This window comes from Magnolia sinica, chromosome 3, assembly GCF_029962835.1.
Source record: "Magnolia sinica isolate HGM2019 chromosome 3, MsV1, whole genome shotgun sequence".
Lineage (NCBI taxonomy): Eukaryota > Viridiplantae > Streptophyta > Magnoliopsida > Magnoliales > Magnoliaceae > Magnolia > Magnolia sinica.
In genome coordinates, this window is record NC_080575.1 from 9,082,031 (window position 1) to 9,108,859 (window position 26,829).

Genomic DNA, 26,829 nt, shown 5'->3' on the forward strand with positions numbered 1-26,829 from the left:
ACTGAAGCCCTGTCAGATAGGAATGCGTTGATTTATATTCATTCACTCCGAATTATACACGTGTCACACATGTCACGCAATCTTAACCGTCCAGGTCATGGGACATGCTGTCTTGAATAGTGGACAGCCAATGAATGGTTAAAATGAAAAGTAGTCAGCAATCCAGATTTACCATAAACCCTTAGTCAATCCGTTTCTGGGTTTACGGCCAACCTACAGTGGGCCTCAAGATTTGGACGGTTTAAATTGAGTTGGGAGTATACGAAGTGCGAGAACGATCTCTGAGTGCATGTGTAGGAATCATCACACACTACCAGAGTATTAAATAACTCCCCTTGTAAATATGATTGTTCCGTTCACATAGGGCCCACTAATTGAGGGTCTGGATTGGTGGCATGTATGCCACGTGTAACTTGGCGAAACGCGAATTTACAACGCTGTGACAAACGCACAGTGAAAATTAAATTTCATTAAAAAAGAAAAGCGTTCGTGGGAAATCAAAGCGGGGGTTTTCCTTTTTGGCGAACGGAATCCTGCGATTCTCTATACGTGGCCTTTGGAGCGCGGCCATTTAGGAAAAGGAGAAAAACTTTAATACTCTGGCAGATGACTGTGGTTCATACACATGATCTAAAATATTTTACTTCGGAATATTAATAACTAAAATTGAACTGTTCTAATTGGTGGGTCCTACTTCATATGATGATTATATAAAAATCATAGGGAATAGAGTTTTAAATGGCAGATTGGTTGGCATATATGATAGACGGCTAGTTTAAACACTTCCACCGTTTGGATATAATAAAAGGTCTAAAAAGCAGAAAGATTGTCAGATAAATTATATTTAAATTTCTAAAGTGGTTACTACGATTTGGATGGTCTAATTTGAGATAATCACATGAGATGTGTAAATTTCATAGTGCGTGAGTAGGAACCATGGCAATATTACAGAGTATCAAACAGCTCCTTGGGAGAGAATGATGCCGGAGTGGATTAAGTGCGGCCCCGGCCTCACCCAACTCGGTGCGGCACTAACGTGGGGCCTACATTGATGTATGCATTGTATATCCACGCCGTCCATCCATTTTTACAGCTCATTTTCGGTCATGTGACCCAAAATAAAGAAGATCCAAAACTCTCGTGGTCCATACTATAGGAAATTGTGATAATTAAAATCCTACCATTAAAAGCTCGCTAGGGCCTAACTTAATGTTTATTTTCCATCCAACCTGTTGATAAGGTCACACATACATGAAAGAAGAATAAAAATAAATATCAGCTTGATCCAAAACTTCCTACAAGAAGTTTTTAATGGTCAATCACCACTATTTCCTATGGTGTGGTCTATCTGAGATTTGGATCTGCTTCAATTTTTGGTCTCATGCCTAAAAGACTCTGGAAAAATAAATGGACCGTGTCGATATACAATAGATACATCAAGGTGGGTCCCATGGTAAGGGTCGTACTGAGTTAGGTAAGGCTGGGTCACACCTAATCCACTCTCATTACGTGCGGCACAGGTGGCACGGGCGTGCGAACAGTCGGCCATGATGTAGTGGGGAACTCTGGCAGTTTTTTCAAACCGTCCTTGTTTCTGTGTAGGGGTGGCCAACCTGATGAGTTGATCGGCCACGACGGAGCATGCCTTACCGATCATCCAAGATGTTGATTCTATGCCCATCGACATCTTTAATTCAGTGGTTAGGAACATATCACACGTGCATAATCTGGACTGTGGCTCAACCTTGAACGGTTCAGATCAGCGAATATACTCGTTGATTCGATCCAGAGATGGTTTGTTCTGGAATTGGATTGGCTGGTGTAACACACACCACCGACCTGGGTGGTGTGGGACGTGTCGTGCGAAGACGATCGCTGACGGTCCTAGAGCTCCGAGTTGTACGAACGGTTCAAATGAGATCAAAGTTATATAGGCCCCAAAATGATGTATTTATTATATCCACACCGTTCAATCATTTGAAGAGATCATTTTAGATATGAAACTAAAAGCGAGTCATATCAAATGCTCAAGTGGACCACACCACAAATATCAGTGGGGGCAATAATTTTCAGCGTATGGCCCACCATAACGTTTATTTTCTATCCAATCTGTTCATAAGTTCAAAAAATCCTGTATGAATAGGGAAAACAAATATCATATTGATCCAAAACTTCCTCAAAAGGGTTTCAATGGTATACGTTCAATTTCCCACTACTTTTTGCAGTGTGGTCCAGTAATCTTTGGATCTGTCTAATTTTTCTTCCAAAGCCTTAGGAAAAAATCGAAAAATGGACGGACGGTTTTGATATAATGCATACCTCATGATGGGACCCACAGAACTTGGTGACGTCAACACAGCAGCCAGGTGGTGGTGTGTGATACACCAGCCAATCCACTTCCGTTTGTAGACAGACCTCAGTGCAACGAAAACGGGTTCGCTGCAAGCACATATATGAAGAACTGAATTGCTGCACACAGGGCAATGTGGCGCACGTGTGTGAGAATGAGATCACATCCAATCATGAGATGGGATCAATCGTGACCATTGCCTGGACCATAATCAAGCAAGTCGGATTATCAGGTAGGCCACACTTATATGACGAAAATGGACGGTTCAAAATAAAATCACCAACAGCCCATTTCAATAACGCAATGTACACGTGCTACCCATCTGACGAGTGGCCCACCTGGATTTTTCGAGACATGGAATGTTCACAACGAACCCTACCTAGTACATGCCCCGGATCTTTTTAAAGTGTGCCAAGAAGGGTTCTGATCATCACAACCGTACAATTCGTTGATGCTCGTATGTGACCTTTCTCTCCTCGGTTTCATGTGCACTGTGTGAGATGAACGCACATAATTCATGAAAATCACATGTGTATACGATCTAACGGCTGAGATCGACCGCTTAGGCTTTTTGCCCATAATGCATACGTGAGATTTTATTTTATATATAAACGTCTACATAATCATGCTTATCTAGTCACTAATCACCGACGTTGAAAAAAGTATTGATACTCTGGCGGTAGGAAATTGTTCATGCACACGTACTTATAAAATTTATACATGGCATATGCGTAATTCAATCTAAACCGTCTGAATAGAGTCTCACTTTGAATGTGTCATATAGGAACGATCAAAATGGGTAATTCTTTAGGGATCGTCTGATGGATGGCTAATATTAACAATAGGCAACGGTTGGAGTTGAAAGAATAATCAATGGTTCCGATGATTCAATAAATGTAATCTTAGTTTTATGGGCCATCTACAAATTTTCCCTCTATGGACAGTTTATCTTGAGCTATTTGTATCCTACGTGTCCAATTCATGACTGCATGTGTATAAACCATCACGCAATGCCAGAGCATCGAATGAATAAGGAAAAGCTGCGCGCGTGAGTGGAGTAGCTTTTGTTCCTACGGAATTCACGTCCCACGTGAAAGTAGGGGGCGCCCGCTTGGTGGATTCCCGGATTCACCGAGGTGATGAGATCTTTGATTGTGGGGCCCACATTAATTCATTTTAATTAAATCCATTCCGTCCAACCGTCTTGAAAGATCATTTTAGATCAAGAAACCAAAAATTAAGCAGATCCAAATCTCAGATGGACCATACCACAGGAAACAGTGGTGATTGACCATCAAAAACTACTTATGAGCCACAAAAGTTTAAGATGAATCTGAAAATTTTTTGTACCCTTTATTCAGGTGTTTGTGACCTTATAAAAGGTTGGATAGAAAATAAACATTTCGGTAGTCTCCATTATTTTTTTAATGGTGAAGATTCAATCACCACTTTTTCCTGTGGTGTGGTCAACTTAAGTCCTGAATATGATTAATTTTTCGTATAATTCCATAAAATGGGATTTAAAAAATTTTGGACGGCTTGGATGTAATTTAAATAAATCAAGATGGGCCCCATAGTCAGGGATCCACCCACCTTGGTGGATCCGGGGATCCACCGAAGACGCGACGTGAAAGTGGAGACTTTTCAAGTGGGCCGAGAAATACGCCAGGTTTCAGGCCCATTACCCATTTCGTGAGAAATGATCGCGTTCGTCCAAATACAGCCCTTTCTTCACTGACAATGTTTTATATATACAAGACATCCGATCGTTGAAAAATGTGGACCACACCATTTCAAATCACGTGGTTAGATATCAGGCCGATCAACTCATTCAGCAGGGCGCGTGAATAAAAGCAATGGATAGCCGGTGGAATGACACTAGTATATGATTGTGGCCCACATAAATAGATTATTCGTTTGATTTTTCTATCAGGCCATCATCATAGTGTCACCCAGAAATTGCATGGACCAGATATCTATTGTGTGTGGCACGTTGGAAGGAAGTGGCTACATGTGAAAGTTCAGATGCAACCGCTGTTTCTAGTATTTCGCAGTGTACAACCACTATTATGCAAGGATCCTTTCGGTTCGGACAAGTGGATCCCACGTTTCAATGATCCAAACCGTCGATATTGTGGGACTTGCTGTCGAATTTCCCATGCACCAGAAGCTCCCTTGAATGGATTATCCTAGCCGTTGAATATTTAGCCTGTTTCTTGGATGAATATGAACATTCGCTGTGTTTATTTCTTAACCGTCGATTCTTGGCCCCACATTCTAGCGTTAAAATTTTTCCAACAATGGGTATCTTTGATGCATGGGCCATCTGCATATGTCTTTCCATATCAATGGTTTGGATCAAAGAAAAATGGCCCCCACTTCTACAAATATTCGGCGCAAGCCTTGTATAATACCTTCAACTTTAATTGCGATGAATTAACATGCAAGTAACGAGGTGAAAGTTGTCTTTTGGACCCACCACATCCACCACAAAAAGCTTTGTAGCATAATCTTTAAGCACAACGCAAGCTCATGGGGCCCACTGTGATGTTTACATGATATCCAATCCATCCATCATGTGCTCCCCATCAACTTCTCTTTCGTAGCCAAAAATCATATCTATTCAATACTCAAGTGGGCCACACCACATGGAACAGTTGGGATTGGAATACCCACCATTAAAAATCTTCCAATTTTTTGTGGGGCCCACGGTTTTATTTTTTTAATTTTTTTAAATCCCTTCCAATCCAGAGATTCCAAAACTCATGTAGCCTGCATTACGTGATTTTAGAAGTTTGTTTTGGATCGGCCTGAATTTTGAGACGCAAGGATAACATGAGGGGCCCCACACGATGGACGGTTGTGCATGTCATGCACGCATCAGTGGGCCCCACATCGAGTTGTAAGTTGAGTTTAACTTGCAAAGCTGTGTAGTGGATCTGGCTTTCGTCTTACAGAGTATTTTGAATCAAATAGCCCCCTACACCGACAAAATAAAGTTGCTTTGGGCCAGGCCACTTTGATTAAAGATGAATGTGACAAGCCCTATATTCTGTTGTGTGGCCCACCTACCTTATTATATGTGATTTGATCGGTGGATTTCCAACATCTCCTTCTCCTCGAATTTTCCTTTGGTTCGGATGGAGAGACTATTTCACACAACCCATGCATGTGAAATTGACATACAGCCCCAAACACCTGCCAGTGTGTTCCCTGTGTTGGACATCCGAGCCGCATAAAATTGGGCCCCACAGTCAAGATGATCAGGCGCAAAAATCGGGGGATGTAAACTTATAACAAGGGCTACTTTGTTCAAAAGGAACGGACGGCTTGGATTAGACTTTTCAGTGATCTGATTGGATCCATGTCTGATAAATGAATCGGCCAGATATTAATTATCTGGGGGCATCTTCATGACTGGCCCACCTTTTGTGCAGATCAGATATTGTTACACACTTGGCAGACGTGATAGGACTTTAAGTCTAAATGGACGGGTGGATGTGATAATTTGTTGCCGGTTTGGGAATCTTACATTCACGGACACGCACTACCGACGGTGGCGAAGCACACAAGAGAGCACCGATTTTGAGGCTTTGGTCTTTCCTGCTTTACATTGTTGACTAACTGAGGATTTTAGATCCCTCATGCTCATCCAGCTCAGCAGTGGGGCCCAGCTCTGTATTGTCAGGGTTTGGCTCCCTGAACTTTGCTTGATGCCCAAGGGCCCTAAGGGTCAGGACCAAGGCCTTTCTTGACTAATTAGAATCAGGGCTGGGGCTTAAGAGTAGGATTAGATTGGCCCTGGCTTAGCCCGTTCTCACTCCTATTATGTGGCAATGGACTAGGTTTGGGTTAGCGTGAGCCCTTTTGTAAACGGCCATGAATGCTATCCAAGCTAGAGCTGGGAATCAAGTTGAGTCGGCCTCAGTTAGGCCTGAAAAGAAAGGAACTGGAACTTAAGTGAATTGAGTCATCCACTCTTATGTAAAGTTGAGAATTTCGGACCGTCGGTTTACGACTAAACTTCACACATGGAGTAAGAATATTTCCCTTCTCATATCCGTATAGCCGCGGCCCCGATCGACTATCGGTGACCGTTGAACAAATTCTAATCATATCTGTTGATCGGCGCATCCAAATGGCGGGCCGATCATGTCCATACGTAGATCATCATTAGGGTTAACTATCTTACGGTGTAAATCAATGTGTACACCTCATAGTGGGCCCTAGAGCTTAGAAAGACCCTCCTATAGGTCTAGTATAGTGAAAATGGCATTATAAAAATGCCTCATTTGGGCATCCCCTCTCCCCATACGATTTTGCCTTAGAGGAAAGGAAGAGAGAAGAGAGAAAAGGGAGAAAGAAGAAAAGAGGAAGAAAGGAAAAGAGTGAACGTGAGCAAGGTGGACCCTAGATTGAGGTGGGGCTTAAGGAAATCAAACCCCACAACTTTCTACCTCGTCTCCAAGAGGAAACCCTCCTCCGCGACTGCCATTTCATTTCGTTGATCGCCTAGGTAAGATCCATCACCCATTTTTCTTAAAAGCCTTATGATAAGGAGGGGTTTACATGGGATTCTAACATGCAATGCTTTGCTTTAGGGCCTTCAACAATTCAGAGGTGCGGACTATTGATCTTAGGTGGCCTAGTACCAATTCTAGTATGAGATTAATGATTTTGATTGCTTGGATGCCATATTAAGAGAATTTGAGGAACCCTAGGAATTGTATGTTTGTTGCAATAGTATGGAATTGTAGGTTTATACAAGTTTTACAACATGTCCAAAAACATTTAGCAATAGTTTAATCAAGTATGTTGAGCAACATCGAATAATCTACTAGATGAAGAAGAAGAACCACCATGGCCAATTGGGTTGTCTTCTCATTGGTTCATCTTTTCAAGATCAATTTTTTTTCTTTGATTGCAATTGCACAACCTTCATTCACTAGCATTGATTTCTCTTCAAATTACACAAAGTACAATGAATTCGTTAAACTTTAACAACTTTCCAAGCCTGTTATGCCCGCTGGTACACCGCGTCTAGGAGGCTCTTGCTCCTCAATTGAACCATTTCCTCTCATACTTCTCTTTCATGTCTATATGAGTATATAAGTATAGATAAGAGTAATGATCCCCTTTTCAAGTGGGGCCCACGTTCAATGATACTGACTGTTGATGTGGTGGGATGCATCATGTCCCAACTAATCACTGGCATGAAAATAGTCTACATCCAATGGATTTTATGACGTACTTCTGCTTCATGCCTTGCTAAATCCATTCATTGCATATAAAATCATCCAAATGTAATTAAAATATGAAGCCCATTAGGGCACCCATGACACCCGGGAATTCGGGAGCCGAGTTCTTACACGGCCCCTGAAAACCCGGGGTGTTACACGGATCTATAATTTTTTTTTCTGATTTTGTTTGGGATTCTCCCATAGGCTATAAATATAAGTGTAAACGAGATTGAGAGGTATTCCAAGAGTTTCTAAATAGTTATAGGGTTTTAAAGGGATGGAACAAGGGTGAGATTCGAGATTGTTTGAATTCGATAAGTCTTCTCTCTTTGTAATTTCTTCTTTCATAGTGAATTTCTGTCACTTTGTGCTATATATATATATATATATTCCAAAAAGGTTTTCCAAGTTAAATCGTTTTGTTCTCCTTTGTGTTTGCTTGGTGTTATCTGATTATTATCCTAGATTCATCTCTGTGTGATTCCGCCGTTCTCCTAACACTTGATACCGATTCCAACATGCTTGACCTGATTCAAGTCCGGGTCTAGGTTGGACTAACCCAGACCTAGTCCGACCTGGTCATAGGTACCGAGACGGGTCAGGTATAGCAGGTATCCACGGGCTATAATCACATCTCAAAACCTAGGTGTACCTGTCGGAATTGTAGCCACTCCATCGGCTACATGACATCTCAAATCTAAAACATCAAATCTGAAGCTTTTTTTATACGTGCGAGTCAGATTTTGAATCGAGTCAAGTTATTACCAAGTTGGATTTCGAGTCGAGTCAAGTTATTGACTTGAACTCGACTCGATTTGAGTTTGGATTGTACGAATCTTACTCGGTTTGAATCGACTCACTCATTCTATTTAGGTCGAGTCGAGTTTGAACGAGCCGGATCCAAACTCAATCCACGTCCCATTACCTTTTGGCCCAATTTGACCTTTTAGTATTCATCGAGCCCAACCTTGACCTGACCGCACTAATTGATTTTTTATCAAGTTGGGCCCGGCCAGCTCTTACCCAACTCAGGTTTTAGAAAGAAACATGGAGGTAAAGCTACACCCTGCCCTGCCTAATTAGAATATATGCATGACGGTTAAGAAATTCAGGCCTCAAGGCAACCATAGTCCCAGCCTGATGACAGCCCAGAGTCTATTAATGTAGGTACGGCGTATCTGGTCCCATGTGATGTGTGTATTAGATTCACTCGTGTATTCTGCACGCTCCTTAGGTCGAATATAGAACACAAAAATAAGCCGATCTGCGATTTAGATTGGCTACTATCATAAAATAATGTCAGGTGGGGGCACCGTGATGTTTTTCAGAAATCCACCCGTCCGTCCTTTTTGAGAGCTTATTTCAGGGTACACCCAAAAAAATATAAAATCCTGATCCAAGACTCAAATGGCCCACATGAGAGGGAAAACTGGGGAATGAAATTCCTACCATTGAAACCATCCTGGCCTCTACCTTGATGTTTATATGCCATCTAAACCATTTATAAGCTAATTCCCACTGGGATGAATTGAAAACACCAAAAACTTAGCCTGATACAAAATTTTTGTGGCCATACAAATGTTTCAATGGTGGTCGTTCAATCCCAACTGTTTCCCTCATGTGACCCACGTGAGTACTGGATCCGGTTCTTTTTTGGTCAAATGTCCTAAAATGATATCTCAAAACGGATGGACGGTGTGGATTTGACACAAACATCACGGTAGCCCCCACCTAGCTTCCCATGCCAAAGGCTTTTGCAGGAAATCCGCGTCCCATGAATCGCATGCCTAGCATACGTTCCATTCTATCCACAGAGGGCAGTCCGCACTTCCCATGGTTGATATTCCTTAACTTAAAATCGAGTGGCCCATTTATCAGTGGGCCACACATTAACGAAATGGATAATCAGAAAAACAGGATCCACCGTTGATCCTGCATGTTTCCTCCAGATGAACATCCGGAGTCTGCAAACGTGCCAAGCCGCACACGTGCTGCATTTGTGCATGGAGCTTGAAGACGTGCGACTGGAACTAGCGTTCCTCTTGAAAACCAGTGTCACATCACAACCGAACTTCTGTTAAAAAAGGTGGGCCATGACAACTAGCCGACAATATCACTTACCCCAGTGGTTGGCTCAAGAGCCGTGTGGTTTTAAAAGGCTTTGCTCCATGCTAGTGGGTCCCACAAAATTGGATGGTCTAGAATCGGTTGGTATGTATGCCACGTGTACAGTGGATGAGTTGTTATCGTGCTTGGCATACATGCATCGTAACCCAAATTTCCAATGGACCCAATGTTCATCGAGCATGATACGAAGATGAGACTGATCTGATAATCATAGACTTCAAACCGCTGATCGAAATGGACGGTTATAATGGTAATGATCAGCAACCCGTATTTAACAAGTGAATGGATGGTTACGATCGTCCAACTAGTGTGATTTTTTAGACAATGCACCATCAATTATGGTGACCACAATTTGGACGGTCTGGATTTGTTTTACATGCATGCCACGTGTACGATGGGCACGATTCACCGTGTTTCTCACTTAGTTTGACCAATTTCAAAAACCTCGAGCTTCTGAAGCATCCCTTCGTATTTCTAGGTTTGCAAATCATTCTTATCTGGCCTCAATTGCAAAAAAAAAAAAATGGGAAAATGATGTAGGGGGGTTGCGGACAATTTCATGACTAAGATGGACCAGAGAAGGCCCGATCAGAGGTGGAAGTGATTCGAACTATCAAAACCTTAAAACAAGCATATCTCGTAAATTGAAATAAGTTATTTGACTTAATGTATATGATTTTGGGAAAGGAGAAGCTACTTTAGCAGCCAACCTAGCTATGCTGGGTTGCCCATGCTGAATTTGTGAGATTTCATTAGATTGATAGTCGAAAATTCATTTTATTTTCTTTTATTACTATTTATAGTAAGTTTTAATTCGATCGTAACTTTTGATTAATTGGGTTTTAGGAATCCTGATCAACATGAAAAGGGTTAATTTTAGTAGTCGTGACTAACATGAAAATGATTTAAAAAATTAGGAGAATAACATGGTTAAGCCAAATTGGAAAATTACTATTTTTGGACAAAAACTAGGACATCTAGTATTTATAGTAAGTCACGATTTTAGAGAGTTTGAGTTTGAGTTTGATTCTGAAACTTATTCTTAAGTTCGATATCAGTAAATTATTTTCAAATTTATTAGAATTTATTTCTTTTCCCTCATGGATTTAAGAAATCTCTATGAGGTGTCCACATAAACTTAAGAAATCTATGAGGAGTCCACATAAACTCCGTACGTCCACCCCAGTGCCAGGAAGTTAACATGCATTCTCATAGATTTGTGATTTTCAGAGGTAAGCTTCAAGAAGCTTGCTATAAATTCTGTCATTCTGAACATCCTCTCAACAATGCCACGCAGCTGAGAAAGATCATGACTGTAATGAGAGATTTCTCATTTGTCTTCTTGAGGTAGAACAAGTGCAAGGAGTATTTTTTGCTCGACCTTAGTGGTGTGATCGTGAGAGATTTCCCAGTTCCCTTCTGCAGAAACCCCTTTAAAACCGCAACTTAGAACTTCCTCTAATAAATAACATGCTTGTTCAGTTTCATGGATCTGTAAAATTAATTTTGCCAATTTGTAGATTAAGCTTATTCTAAAAACATTATAGAGTTAATGACCTTGAGAATAAAAAGAAGAAGAAAGAAACAGTAGGGAGAGAGGAGTTTTGATGGACCGGAATCCTCTAAAAACCCTGTTTTCCAAGCCACATAACACCCAAGCTTGTGGGGTTACCATTTTGTCTACATAAAATTCAATCCGTCCGTCAGGTTCTATCCTTGATTTGAGGACCTGTGGCGAAAAATCAGTGAGATCCACAACTCAAGTGGGCCACACCACAGGGAACAATGGGGATGGGATGCCAACCCTAGGTTTGTGGGAGGCCATGATGAAGTGAAAAAAGAAACGGCTTGATTTAAATATGAAGTGGGACACACTATGTGAACTTAGAGATTTAGGATCCTTTTTACATTGTCCTGTTTGTGTGGCCCGGCAGAGTATTTATGGGGCTGATCTTTTGTATGTTTGGTTTAAATGATGGTTGTCACTTAATTGACACAATTAGAGCTGTACAAGATTTAAACTTAGTCGGGTTTGGCACATCTCGGCTTGGCTTGGCCAATAGCTAACCCCAGCTTGAACTCAACTTGGTTCAATCCTCGATCTTGACTAGCCAACTCAATTTGGTTCAGTCAGCAACTCGGGCTAGTTTGAGACTTTGAGTCCAGTTCGACCTGTGCAACATTTTTTTAGAGTGTATCTTCAATTTTCCACATAATGCAAAAAGAGTAACAACACTTTCTAGGTATTTCATCAAACACTTGCAAGCAACATTAAAATCAAGATATGAACGCGGTCTTATAATGTATAGTTTTTATTTTTTTATTTTTTTAAAGTAATTTGTTTCATATCCACTCCTTCCTCGCCACCAGCTGATCCCGCAGAGAATGTACGCACCCGAAACAATACTTGTTTAGTCATTTCATCAAACACTAGCGAGCAACATCAATAACAAAGTAACTAAGCCACCAAGCTGATTCGATCCAAGTCGATTTGAGTTGATGTTCAATCCAAGTCAAGCCAAGCTTGGGCAAGCTCGAACTCGGCTCGAAATTTTTTTGGCCCAAATCCAATTTCGAGTTGAGGCAAGTTGAGCATTTCTGAGCTGAGTCGAGCGAGTTGACCAAGCTAAATCAACTTGTGTACAGCTCTAGACACAATGGTTCACTAAAATTACTTTCTACTGGTTCAAATTTCATCTTTATACATTAATGTGGAATTGCAGTTGTGCATGACTAGTTCGGGGATGGAATGACGAAAACAAAAACACTCTCTTGTAGTTGGTGATGGTATTGCCTTAAGCTCCAAGTTAGGTCATTGGTGGAAGTCTTGATCTATTCAGGTAGAGAGTACAAGTACAAAGGATCTGACAACCAATGACGACAAAACGTCAACTCTTAAGTAGGGAAGACAAACCACATGATGATTACAACAATTCTCAACTGAACCAGACCATCCAGCCAAGCCTCCCACTTACTCAGAAGAGTCAGGGAGACCAGCCGAGTCTCACACCTGCTAAGGGGAAGCAGCTTGAGAGAAGAAGTGGGTTGATCTAAGAAAAGCAAGTGGATCTAAAGATACACTATTTGATACTTTTCAAATTTCAACAGCGAGCTGCCATTCTTTTTATGGCATTGGATTGGATTTTTGCAGGGATGTAAATAGGGACTTGGATTTAGTACTGACCCTTTTGAGTATCGACATCGGTGATGGAAAAGTTCTGTGGGCCCACCATGATGTATGTGTTTTATCCATGATGTTCATCCATTTTTCTGTATATTTTAGGGCATAGCCCAAAAACGAGGTAAATTGAAATCTTAGATGGATCACACCATAAGAAACAGTGGTGATTGAACACCCACCATTAAAAACTTTCTAGGGCCTACTTAAATGTTTATCTACCATCCAACCTGTTGGGATGAAGGGAAAACACAGATGTATGCTTGATCCAAAACTTTTGTGGCCCCCAAGGAATTTTTAATTGTGGTGTTCAATCATCACTGTTTCGTGTGGTGTGGTCCACTTGAGATTTGGATCTGCTTCATTTTTGTAATCTTGGAATGCATAATGATTTGTAATTTGAGAATGTTAATATAATAAAGAATGTGGCTATGTACACCAACAACAAATAGAGAAATGCTCGAATTTTGAAATTCCGAAATCTGCTAATACTTAATTTTGTTGCAGTATATTGTTGTAAATATCAGTTTGTGAATGTATTTTTGTACAATAGTGGTATTGTTAGTTATTATTATTATTATTTTTTTAATTCATGGTTAACAAAAGATGAGGTGTTTGAGTAAATTGATGTAATGATTCACTTAATGCATAACTATTTTAAGTATTATCAAATGAGTCTTGTAAATTAAGCTTATAAGTCAGACAGATGCAACCATTATATATGCCAGCGCTTGAGTTTGGATTTGTAATTTTTTTCTATTTCTTTTTCTTGTTAGTTGTTTTTGACCCCTTCTGCTGGTATAAGCCCTGATTTTTTGGAGGATTATGGTGGGGTTTACCTAATGATTGGTTAGATGGAGAACAAATAATTAGGTGGTTCCATGCTGCCGCACACAATCTTACCCATGCATCACATGCATCACAGGTTTTAAGGTTGTTCAAAGGGATGGTATGAAGGGCATAGGAGTTGTAGCCAGCCGTTTCCAGAGCTGACTCTAATTAATGAAGAGGTTGATCAGGGAAAAGGCGTATCTGGATGTCTCTGGTTGGATTCCATCCAATGGATGCGTACCTTGAGATTAATGGAGAGTTGATCCTGGATAGGTTATGCTATATAGCATGTTGGATAGTTAGGCAACAAAGAATGATTTGTGCATTATGGGCCCACCTTGCACGACCTAAGCAGGAAGCAATCTCTCTTCCTCAGACCAATCTTTCGACACTTGGGTATTATGAGGTGAATGTGGAATCAAATGCGAGGCTTGTATTTAGAAACCTTGGAATTTGAATTAAAAATATGAGGAAGGGTGTATCCAACCTTTAAAGAGTTTATTTGGTAGCTTATATTTGGAATATATTGGAATCCGAATCACAAATACATTGGAATCAAAGTGATTTGGAATCCGGCTATAATTGGAATATTCTGAAATCCAAATATTTTGCATGGCACCCTTAATTAGGAATACATTGGAAATTTGTATTATAGTTATAGGAACCTGAATTTGATTAAGTAAATAATCTTGAATACTTCAAAATGGTATAAATTGATTACATTTTAAATATTCGTCTTAACAAGTCCACTAAAATAGTAATTTTGTGACTCGGTGGGCCACAAAAGTGGGCCCATTAATTTTAAAGTAGAAGTAAAATATTGTATATTTAAGACCGTGAATGATATCCATTTCCTAGTTTATATACGGTCCAAACCCACAAACCAGGTTTGATCATCAGACAATCGAATTGGTGGAAATTTTACTGGAGGGTTGAAAATGGAAAATATCCATTGATCCTATTTCGGCACAATGTCCACGGATCAAAGGTCAGGATTGTCCAACCAATCTCATTTTCATGCGTGCAGGCTGTCACATATGCATGCAAGCTGATATGAGCCTGAAAAAGTAATTTCAATACGCCCAGCCTGATATGCTCAACCCAGCTGGTTCAAAATCTGGGGTCAACCTTTGGCCTGGCCCGGAAAGGCCCATCAGGCTAATACGCTACTTGATCAAGTTAGTGGCCCATCAGATCAACAGTCATAATCACTACGGCACCCATTGTTTCTAAGTCACAGCCCAAAAATCAGATTAGCTGAACAATCCAAACCTGATTCATAGACATTTAATTGTTGAAATCTAGATTTCCCCCAAGGTTTAAAGTATCATCTCTTCCTAGTCCACATCAAAGCCATGCACCAGGTGGGCCAATCTGAGATTACCTGGCCCAAAAATGAGATGAGTAAGCAATGGACAGTTCAACAGATTGCCAACACCATGCATTCAACACCCACATGCCGCCTTCTTTAAAAGTAGACCAGCCCCTTTTTTTTTCAGGGGGCCAAAATCATCCAGTGGGCCACACTTGATGCACTTCATAAGTATCTGATGGACATCCCAATTTGCCACGTGTAGCATACCAACACTCTCATGAATAGATTTCACCGAAATTCATCATCATCATCATCTTCTTCTTCCAACAAATTGACTAATAAAAGCAAATTAATACAATCTTAACAATCCAACCAGATTGGCTCAATAGAGCAAAAGTCCACACTTAACCAGATTGGCCTGGAACCGCCATCTGATCGGTGGCACAATACAGAGAAAGTCGGCATTCAACCGGCAAATATTGCAACAGCAAGATGCTCAAGACTCGAGAGTTCTCTGGTCACTGCTATTTTTGGTCCATGGCCCATCATCATAGAGGTCTGCCAGATCAACAGTCCCCATCACCATACTCGTTTGCCTCTTGCAAGGAAAGGAACTGCGTAACATGAGGGAACATACTGCACAATCTCATACAACAATCTTCAATAATAATCCTTCATCACATTCATAATCCAACAAGATAATTGCTAATTACAACTTGAAGAACATACTCCACAAATATTTCTTTCTTTCAATCATCATCACTGTCCAAACCCAAATACGGAAAACCAACATAAGGGAGCTCTGGCACCTTGAATGGGTTGAGTGAGAGTGCTTCCATATGAGTTTGCTTCGAAGATGAAGAGGATTTCCCCGCATTGGTTTCATTTGACCTGCCCCGAAGGGCCCCGGTGATCAAATTTCCAACCGCTTTAAATGGGTTCTTAAATGTATTCTTCATCATCATCAAAATTGAGACCTCAGACAATTGCCAAATAGCAGTGACCGTGATCAGGACTGAAAGCAGCCAATGTGTGATAGTGTTCTGCCTTCTAACAATTCTCAGCTCCCTCACAATATCTTCCATTCTCATTTCGACGCATTCAGGACCTCCATTCTCATCTTTCAGATCAGCTTCTAAGGCACCAGATGATGTCACTGCCTCTGTTTCAGTAGAAGGTTCGGGTTGATCAACCGCATCTTCCTTCAACGACTCCAACTGTCATTGAGAAGATTGATGTTAGAAGATTGAAGGTAGTCTGGGTGTATCTGAAGATATATAATTTTTGTACGGTAGAAACACGAGTGATCCGGCCAAAAAAATAATCAGGCAGGTCCACTCATCAGCTGGGCATTGATCTCTGTGGACCGTGGTGATTTTCCAAACTGTCCATTAATCTTGTAACACTAGCAGAGCACCTAATGAGTTCACTGGCCGGATTTTTTGGGCCATGTTATCTATACAATGTCTCAGCTGAAACATGGCTAGGATGAACCACACACATACCAGGTTACCATGAATAATCATGTGCAGAGGTGCATGTTGGCTCACAATGGCAACTATAAAAAGATGTGGGCATAGCAAAATGTCTGCATAGATATATTTTAGTAATTTGGAAACTTACGTATGTACATACACAGACATAAGTATTATATACATACATAAATACACACATACATGCATAATGCATTGAAAATGTAGGATCTGAAAGAATACCATTGGGTTGCTCTTCTCGTTGAAGCTCAAGAAGTACCATTTCATTCCATATTACAAAATGCCTCGAGGATAGGTGCCTTTGCACAGATTTTTTAACTTGAAAAGTGGGCAAAATGCTTCAAAGATACGCATTAAGGAGCGTCTGCTTACATTTTTAACTCGAAAATTTGGGCAAATTGCCTCAAAGATGGGCATTAGGGACACTTATTATTTGAAAAGTGGGCAAAATGACTCACAATGATAGCCATTTAGTCACTCTTATCTTAGTTTTGAACTTGGAAAGTGGGCAAAATACTAAGGATTGGTATTTTTGTGTCTTACCTAGATTTTTAACTCGAACAGTGGACAAAATGTCTCGAGGATTGGCATTTTCGTTACCTTACCTAGATTTTTAACTCAAAAAGTAGGCAAATACCTTGAGGATTGGCATTCTAGTGCCCCTACCTACATTTTTAACTTGGAAAGCATGCAAAACAACTCTAAGTGTTGACATTTTGTCACCCTTACCTACATTTTTAATTTCAAAACTAGACAAAATATCCAAGGATGGTATTTTTGTGTAGTTACCTAGATTTTTAATTGAAAAGTGGGCAAAATGCAACAAGGATTGGAATTTTAGTGCAACAAGCATTTACGTGTCCTTTCTCAGATTGTTAACTTTAGATTAGACAAAATGCCTTATGGATTGGCATTTTGGTACCCTTACCCAGATTTTTAACTTGACAAGTGGGCAAAATATCTCAAGGATTGACATTTTGGTGCCTTTACCCAGCTTCTTAACTTGAGAAGTGGGAAAAATACCTCAAGGATTAACATTTTGTTGTCCAAACCTACAATTTTAACTTAAAAAGTGCCGCTCATAGCAGATTTTCAACTTCAAAAGTGGGCAAACAATAAGAATTTAGGTGCCTTTACTAGACTTTTAACTTCAAAAGTGGGCAAAAGATAGAAATTTAGGTGCCTTTTATAGACCTTCAACTTCAGAAGTAAGCAAAAATGCCTGAAGGATTGACATTTTAGTCGCCCTCAACCATACTTTTAAAAGGAGGGGAAAGTGGCCATTTTGGCGCCCCTAGCTTGAGTTTTAACCTGAGAAGTGTGCAGAATGCCTCAAGGATAGGCATTTAAGCGACCTTACCTAGATTTTTAGTGTGAAATGTGGGCAAAATGCCTTAAGCATTGGAGTATGGTGCTGTTACATAGATTTTTAACTTGAAAGGGGTCAAAATGCCTAACAGATTGGAAATTCGGTGCTCGTTACTTCAATTTTAACTTGAATAGTAGGCAAAATAATGCAGGGGCATTTTCACACCGGGCTTGAGTGGGGTGGCCCGTGGGATGCAGAGGCACACTCGGGGTAGGCGGCTCGTGTGAGGCGGGCTCCACCTATGTAAGGCGAGTGGCTCGTGTGAAGCGGAACCCATGTGAAGTGGGGGCTACAAGGGGGGTTTGGCCGAGGTCCTAACCCATATGATGTGGGGCCTGGGCTATGAGATAAAGGGATTGATTCGCCATGCTCTATTAGCTCGAGCTTTTAGAGCAAGTGGTTAGTTGTCCTGCATCACAAAATGCCTCCACGACAAGCATTTAGCTGCTCTTGCTTAGTTTTTTAACTTGAAATGTGGGAAAAATGTCTCAACCTTGAGGCACTTAGCTGCCCATACCTAGATTTTTAACTTGAATGTGGGAGAAATGTCTCAAGGATTGGCATTTTGGTGCCATTACCCTGAATTTTTACATGGAAAGTTGGCAAAATGCCTCATGGATGGGCATTTCAAACCCAATTTCATGATATTTAACTTGGAAAGTGGAAAAATTCCTTGAGAGTTGGCATTTTGGTACCCTCGACTAAATTTTTAACTTGAAATGCAGTCAAAATGCCTCGAGTATAAGCATTTAGGTGCCCTTACCTAAAACTTTAACTCGACAAGTGGGCAAATGACACAATGATAGGCATTTAGGGGCACTTACCCAGATTTTTCATATTTTATTTTGAAAAGTGGCAAAATGCTTCAAGGATAGTTAAATTCACATCCAAGACATGGAATGACTGTTATTAGATAAATTCAAATATTATAATGGAAAAATCTATGGAACATATAGTATTCGCCAAGCTTAAATTTTGATACACTTCAGTTTCTCCAAAGAAAAGATTGTAGAGACTGCAACGGCCTAGCCAAAAAAATTATCTTAGATAATGGCAAGCCAGCCTCTCCAGTGTGCAAGGCATTTGGTTATGGTAATGGCTGGCCATATGACCATTACAATACCTTGTATCATCTGGGAATGAAGGCTTAGAAAATATCAAAGATTCCTTCAGAGAAAAGACTAATTAGAAGTGGTTTGATGGAAACAATAACTGCAAAACATGGTTGAACTGGTCAAAACTACATGTGGGATGTGATATGAAGTAATAAACCAGGTATAAAATAAAATGATGCAACATTCAAAAACTCAGACTGTAACTCTACTCGGAATAACCTTGCTGAGTCAAGACCTGGAATCAGTCATGACTATAGACAGCTAAACAGCATAGATCAAAAACAGTATGAGAATTTTTCATGTTTAATTCAGTTGCAATCCTTAAAAACAGTAAAAATGCAGTCAAGGAAACGGAAATGCCAAAAAATTGGAACTGAAAAGTTCAGGTTTAATATGGTCAAAACTTAAAACACAGAGTGAAGAGATGGTTATCTATGCACAAATATGCATGCATGCACAAATAAGATAAAGATACAAAAGTTCGATTAAAACAGTTTTTCCTATGTGCAGGAGTAATAATGCATATACGTAATCAAATTCAAGGTTAAACTCTTCCTTTCCAAGTAATCCCAACATAAATTCACCCCGACCAACTATAATTTCCCACATTCTACACAATCTATCAATGGATGATGACAACCAATCTCAATCTTCAAAATCATCCTCAAAAGTTTTTTATTTTTTTATTTTTCAATAAAATGATTTAAAAGAAAACCCAAGACCCTGTTTGGTAGATGCCTAAAAGTGAGTTTTCTAATTTTAGTTAACAGTAATTATGTATTAGAGATCTTGACCTCTAATACATAATTACTGTTAATATGGCCTCTAAATCAAAATTAATGTTAACTAAAATGAGAGGAACTCCTTTTAGGCATCCACCAAACAGGGTCCAAGGTTTTATTTTTATTTTTCCAATCTTCTAAAAATATATGGGGTTTTAAGCATTAAAGCAATTATGTCAGTGTTAAGCATGTTTATTACTGAGCCTTGTCAAGAACATGCTAACTATATTTAAATGTAAAAGTGGGATGGGCAGCTCAATGGCATAGGTCACATGACTCATGTTACTAGAAGAGTTTTTATTTATTTGACTATTATTATTATTTTTATGTTCATATCAACATTATGGGCAGGTAACTGAGTTGTTTACGGCTTGGTCAGCTTGCATTTTCAGATAGTTTTTGAGCAATCAGAGTCCATAGCCTGATTCGTCTTAGGTTTCAGTTCACTTAAGTTGAACTTGGCAAGTCAGACCAATTTTTATGGTTTCTTTAATGAAATTATATTTGGATGATGTGGTATTGATCACTTCACAGACTAGAATGCAAAGTGTAAACAACACTGCATGAATCATATGGATTCAAAAAAATAATCTGATTGGTGGTGACCTATATTTAACAAGTTGCATAATTAGAGATTTGATTTTGATATAGCGAACGTATTTTGATCTGTTTGAATTCAATTGTATGTGGAAGATCTAGCCCAAGATTCGACTCAAGTCACCACCTTATTGAGTCAAACTTGGTGACTCAACAGTTTTTTAACCATGGATAATGTGTTGGAGAGGCGTGTGATGTGATATAAAGTCAAAGGACACAAATCAGTAAGATGAGACATGAAGTACTGCAATACAGGTGTTAAATTGGTAATGGGCTTAGTTCTGGTTGCATCAGGCTGCTCTAGCGCCGCTTTGCTAATTGGCGTTGAAGACCATGCCCTGGTCTGCTCTCGAACCTCCCTTTGTATTTCATGTCTATCATCAAATGCCCAAAGGGGGGTGGAGGGCAGAGAAACAAATTTCATCTTATGAAGTGGGATAATGTTTGTAGGCCAAAAGAAGGGGGAGTTGGGATTAGAAATTTGGAATATATGAATGCAGCTCTTTTGCGGGTGTGGAGGGAAATTATGAGTATGAAGGAACTTGTTAAGGAGGGGGTGGGCTTTGGGGTTTGTGATGGTAGGAGGGTAAGATTTTGGAAGGATGTGCAGCTGGAAGATCTGAAGCTGCAAGATATATATCCAAGCTTAGCTCAAGTATCCTCGAATCTCGACATAAAAACCGATCAATGTTTCTTGCTCCATGGGACTAGTGGGGTTTGGTTTCCCTCGTGTTGAAGGAAGCTTCAAGATGACAAATTTGAGGAATTAGTGGCTCCATTGAATCAATTATTAGGGGTGATCCTATTGGAGAGGGGCGACTTAGTGTGATGGAAAGAGGTTAGTCGGGAAAGTTATCGTGAAATTTCTCTGCTATCCATTTAGAGGTGGTCCTTTCATAGGTAGCGAAGCACATAACTTATTACTTTGATCCTATGGCACTCCTTTAAAGGTGCATGCTTTCATGTGGTTAGTGGATTGGAATAGGGTGTTAACAATTGACAACCCAAGGAAGAGGGATCTATTAATCATAATGCGTGCCCATTGTGTTGCATAGCGAGGAGTTGACCGATCACCTCTTCATGCATTGTCTGTTCTCAAGGGAGGTGTAGGAAAGGTTATTCGGGATCTTCAGAGTGGCATGTGTAATGCCTAGGTAAATCGATGGGTTTTTTAGGCAATGCCATGGAGAGGGTAATGACAAATCATGTAGAGTTGTGTGGAGGATGTCTCTTCTTGCATGTCTTAGGACAATATTGGAACAACAGGTGCTTTCAGGAAGTTTCTGGAAAGCCAAGGGGAGTCTTTCTTAGGGCGAAATCCAATGTAATAGAATGGGCATCAATATCTGCTAAACTATGTGCATGTTGTTTAATAGGTCAAGATTGGGGAGCTTCGTTATTTTTTTTCTGTCTTTTACATTCTTTTCGGCTTTGCCGTTTCGTAAATAAATTGTTACTTAAAAAAAGGAAAAATAAAATAAAATTTGCAGGCCTGATGCCCAACCATTTATAATCATGCTAGAAGTTTAGGCCTAGCTCAACCTGTAACAGCCAGAAATGGGCCTCAAACTAGGCTCAACTGGACCAAGATAGCAAAAGGGTCAAACATGCACTCCAATCCAGCTGCTTTATTAATGCGACCCTGTGTGACAAATATCACTAAGATTTTGAAATTCTCATGATAATATTGCAAAAATATGTTAACTAATATTATTGCGAGATTTTCAAAATATCAGCAGATTTTAAAATATTGGGATATCAACTCAAAAAATAGTAAAAACATTAAGCAATTTGTTTTTATATATATATATTCAATTTTAAAATTTATATATTAAATATTTTATTTTCTGCAAGATTTTCCCTATAATACAAAGAAAAAGCTCAAAATTTGAACATCTCCTGAGAAATTTCCGGGCCGAGAAATCGCCAAGAACAAGAATTATCACTATGATGGGACCTGAAACTGAAGCCTAGGCTTGACCCGCTGGCATAAAATCAGAAAAAAGCCTAGCTCATGGCCAGTTAGGCCTGGAAACGTGATGGGCTAGCCCATACATTGCCCACTTTGACTACAAAGAAAGAAGTTATAATACCTTCCATAAACATGCTAGACGAGGAAGAGATCGCACTATCTTAGCAGTGAAGAGAAGTAAGCTTGAATGTATCTAGTGAGCTCTTTCAGCTTTCAAAACCTCTATCAACAAAATCCTCTTGCATGCTGCCTATGATTTTCTTTGGATATTTTGTTTTTCTATCTTGGATAGTTTTGTTATGGCACCTATCCAAAATGTTGTAAGTTCCAAAATCCAGTATAGGTGTATCCCATTAGGTGATCGGCATGGATCATCTGTACAAGCATGCAATTAACAGCATGAGAGAGGGGCACCAAGAACCTAACTATTGTTAACTAGAAACGACAAAACAACTAACAGCAATTAAGGGCAACAACCTGATGGTTAGAGATCTCCAAGACTGGGAGATCGACGATTATATGGCCCTTCTCACTCGTATAAATTCTTATAAACCGGTCCAGAATAGTGAAGATTCTCTTTTATGGAAATTGGACAAGTCCAACACCTTTTCAGTCAAATCCTTGTACATCTCTATTGGTAGCGAAGCCTGCATCGATTCTGAGAATTTGAGAGAACGAGTGTGGAAATCTAAAGTTCCTCCAAAGATAGTGGTCTTCGGATGGCTTGTTGGAAAGAAAAAAGTCCGGACAATCGACAATTTGAGAAAAAGAGGCATGATTATCACAAATGTTTGCCTTTGTTGTATGGCACATGAGGAATCAGTAGACCACTTGTTCATTCACTGCCCTCTTCTTAACCAAATCTGGTCAGTGATCTTTTCCCTCTTTGGAATATCTTGGTCTTTACCGGATTCCACAGGTCGGCTGCTCAATGCTTGGCAAGGCGTTTCTCTAGGAAAACATAGGAAGGAGATTTGGAGAATGGCCCTCTTAGCCGTCTGGTGGACTGTGTGGGAAGAGAGAAATGGTAGATGTTTCAGGGATAACTCAAACTCGACGGAGTATCTAGTTCAAAGGGTGAAATATTTGATTGTAGAATGGGCTTCTAATGTTGGATCATTGCAGGGTTGTAATTTTTCTTTTCTTGGTGAATAATCGGTCCGCTATCTCAGCGGGCTGATTATCCATGTTTCTATATCCCTTCATATTTATATATTCAAATAGTTACTTTTCAAAAAAAATAAAATAACCCGATGCTTAGGTGCTGCTCCCCCATCAAATCATGCTACGGACTCACTTCCGATTCCCATCTGTCTTATACTTTCTAACATTTTGAAATGGACACTTACCTACTCTCCCGCACCTGAATCTATTGCCACTTCCCTTCAAGCTATAATTTGGTTTACAACTACTGTAGGAAGCGTGAACACACATAAACAACCATAAGGATAGAACGGGGATTACTAGAACCCACCTTCCCAAGCCTCTACAAGAATGTGTGGCCCGCTCCTTCACACCATCTGATCAACCTATAGAGAGTCTTTGCTATTGGCGTCCAGCCCCACATCATTTCTCCTTATGAGGTATGGTACATTCCTTGAGCCAAAAAAGGGTGTAAGTAAGACACCATTGGTTTTAAGTTTGTACAGTGGGGGCCCATGGTTCATTGATTCAAACTGTTGATGTTCCAGGCCCTATTGACTGACAGTTAATCAAGAAAATGCCCCAATGGTTCACAACCAACAAAACAAATGGTCAAATATTGTGCAGCTATGATATTCTAATCTAGTGATCATTGGGTGTGTATTGCATCCTTCTTCTTCTTCTTCTTTTTTTGACATACCATGCTGATGGCTACCATTCAAACCATGGGCCCCACTTGTATGAACCAAGACCAGTGGAGCAGAATAGTACTGGTATAACTGGACGCTAAATACAAAAATGCAACAAAATGCTCTGTAGAGCCCCCCAAAATGTTGGTGTGTGGCATCCACTCCATTGTCCGTCATCCATCATTTTGGGCCAGCTCATTGATGCAAGACAATTAACCACTTGCTCTAAAAGCTCGAACTGATAGAGCATGATGAATTAATACCTTTATCTCATAGCCCAGGCCCCATATCCATGGGTTAGGTCATCGGCCGTACCCTCCTCATGGGCCCCAAATCCATGGGTTCTGCCCCCTCATGGGCACCAAATCACATGGGTTCCATGAGCCGCCCACCTTGAGTATGCCCCCGCATCCCACAGGCCAGCCCACTCGAGCCCGGTGTGAAAATGCCCTTGCATTACTCATGTTAGTTTGTGAGCCCAAAAGTAAGGCCGATTTAAAATTCAAGTGGGCCACACTGCAAGGAAAGGTAGGGATGGGACACCCACAATTGAAACTTTCCAGTGGTCCACCGAAATTTTGGATCGGGCTGGTAATTGTGCTTTCCCTTCATCCTGGTGGGACTCGCCTTATGAAGGGGTTGGACGGCATATAAACATCATGGTGGCCCCCAGGAATGTCCCAATGTTGGTCGTCTCCATCCCTACCGTTCCCTGTGATGTGCCCCACTTGAGTTTTAGATTGGCCTCATTTTTGGGCTTCCATTGTAACATTATCTGGCGCAAACGATGCACCAAGGGAATGTCACACACGCATCACAGTGGGCCCCACAGAGCTTTTGGTTGCATGGGCTCCCTACAACAACTGTTGTAGTAATTCTCCTCCAGCATAACACCTCAATGATGATTAGACCTTATGATTTTCATGGATTCACCATTTTTTCCTACTATTAGTAATTAAACACTACACACCCCTTTTTTTTCTACTTTTGGAATTAGAAGAATGGTACAAAAGGTGTACTACTCTAACACCAAAAAGTAGACAAAAAGGTGCAATCATCAAAAAGGAAGCACTTTAGTATCAGTTCTTTATTTTAAAATAATTAGCATCAGTTACTTTCTTCAGAATCTAAAAAATCCCAACAGCGTAGAATTAAAAAACGAAATATTCGCTGTAGGTTATGATGGCAAGCATGGAATCAACGGATGGGATTGGTTCCCTACCTGGGAAAGCAATCTGGAGAGGAGGATGCGGCGTTCTTCTTCGCTGGCACTCGCGTTCTCCCTCCCTTCTTCTCCCTTCTCCTCAATAAGCTGCTGGATCGCGAGATGGAGCAGCTCTACGTTATCCTTCGCCTCCCTGCGCACGTTAGCCTTCGATTCCATGACGAGAAGATGAGGACGTGTCTTTCAGAGGAAAAAAGCTTTCACATAAAGCTAGGTAACAGAGCCGAAGTGAGACGGGCTGTCGGTTCTATGCTGATGCGGTTGTATGTACAAAGCTTTCATAGTTTGGTGATCCAGACCATTGATGTGATGGTTTCCAACTCCTTCCAGCCAAAATCAGACGGTTACAATGAAAATACCGCACTAATTTAGGAAAAAGACGAAGACGGGATGGTGATTTCTCCCATCCACAGCTCGGCCTGTCAGATCAACGATCCAAAGGCCTCCGTGAGCGAAATTGGACGAGCCGGGGCAGTACACGTGCGAGTCCTCAATTCCTTTGAAGAGAAAATCTTTGTTATTCCGGAATAGCGTGATACTACTTTATCACCCTTGTTTGAAAATGTGATGGTAATTTCACCTCGAATATCGATACAAAAGATTTGTCTTGAATACCGGGATATATTATCATTATCCATTTATTTTATTTCAACATTTTACGGATGAGAAAAAAAAAAACAGGCAGATCCAGTGCTTAAATGGCCTACGTGAAAGGGAACAGTGGTCTTAATTTGTCCATGGTACGAAGTTGTTTTTTTAATTGGGCCATATTGAATTTTATTTATTTATTTATTTTTAAAATTTTTTTATCATCTAACTTGCTCATTGGATCATGTACATAGATAAGGGGAAAACACAAATATCAACTTAATCCAAAACTTTTTAAGGGCCTTAAGAAGTTTTTAACGGTAGGCATTTGATTCTCATTATTTCCTTTGGTGTGGTCTACTTAAGCTTTGGATCTGCATCATTTTTTGCTCATGCCCTAAATTCAACTGACATAACAAATAAGTGGTGTGAATAAGTTACATACATCACGATGGGCCTTACATTGATTTCATAAAATTCTCCATTTAGGTATTAAAAAAGTAAGTCATATTTGTATCGGGAAATATGAAGTAATTACCTAGGTAAATAATTATTACTTATTTACATGGTAATTATTATTGAGCTGAACAAGGAAACAAGCTTATATGGAAATTGCATACATGGCATGCAAGTAAATCAAATTAAATGTTAGGGAAAAGAAATATTTTGTGCAATTATATAAAATTGTGTACATTGTTGATTGACTTTGATCGAACAATCCTCAATCGATCAAGCCCTCATGTTTGATCAATCAAATATGTTCAAAAGTGTCGAAAGAGTTTATAAGAATTTTCTGAATTATGTAAATTGATGAA

At 40.1% G+C, this 26,829-nt stretch overlaps 1 protein-coding gene across 1 annotated transcript; it reads right to left on the reverse strand.

Annotated features, from left to right (window-relative positions):
- Positions 1 to 15,665: 15,665 nt before the first annotated feature.
- On the reverse strand, positions 15,666 to 25,936 carry LOC131239467 (uncharacterized). The gene is made up of 2 exons (XM_058237185.1): positions 25,424 to 25,936; positions 15,666 to 16,258 (listed from the first exon to the last, which is right to left on the reverse strand). Exons 1-2 carry the CDS (start codon positions 25,583 to 25,585, stop codon positions 15,791 to 15,793), a joined length of 630 nt encoding a protein of 209 aa, XP_058093168.1. The 5' UTR covers positions 25,586 to 25,936; the 3' UTR covers positions 15,666 to 15,790.
- Between the last annotated feature and the right edge of the window lie 893 nt (positions 25,937 to 26,829).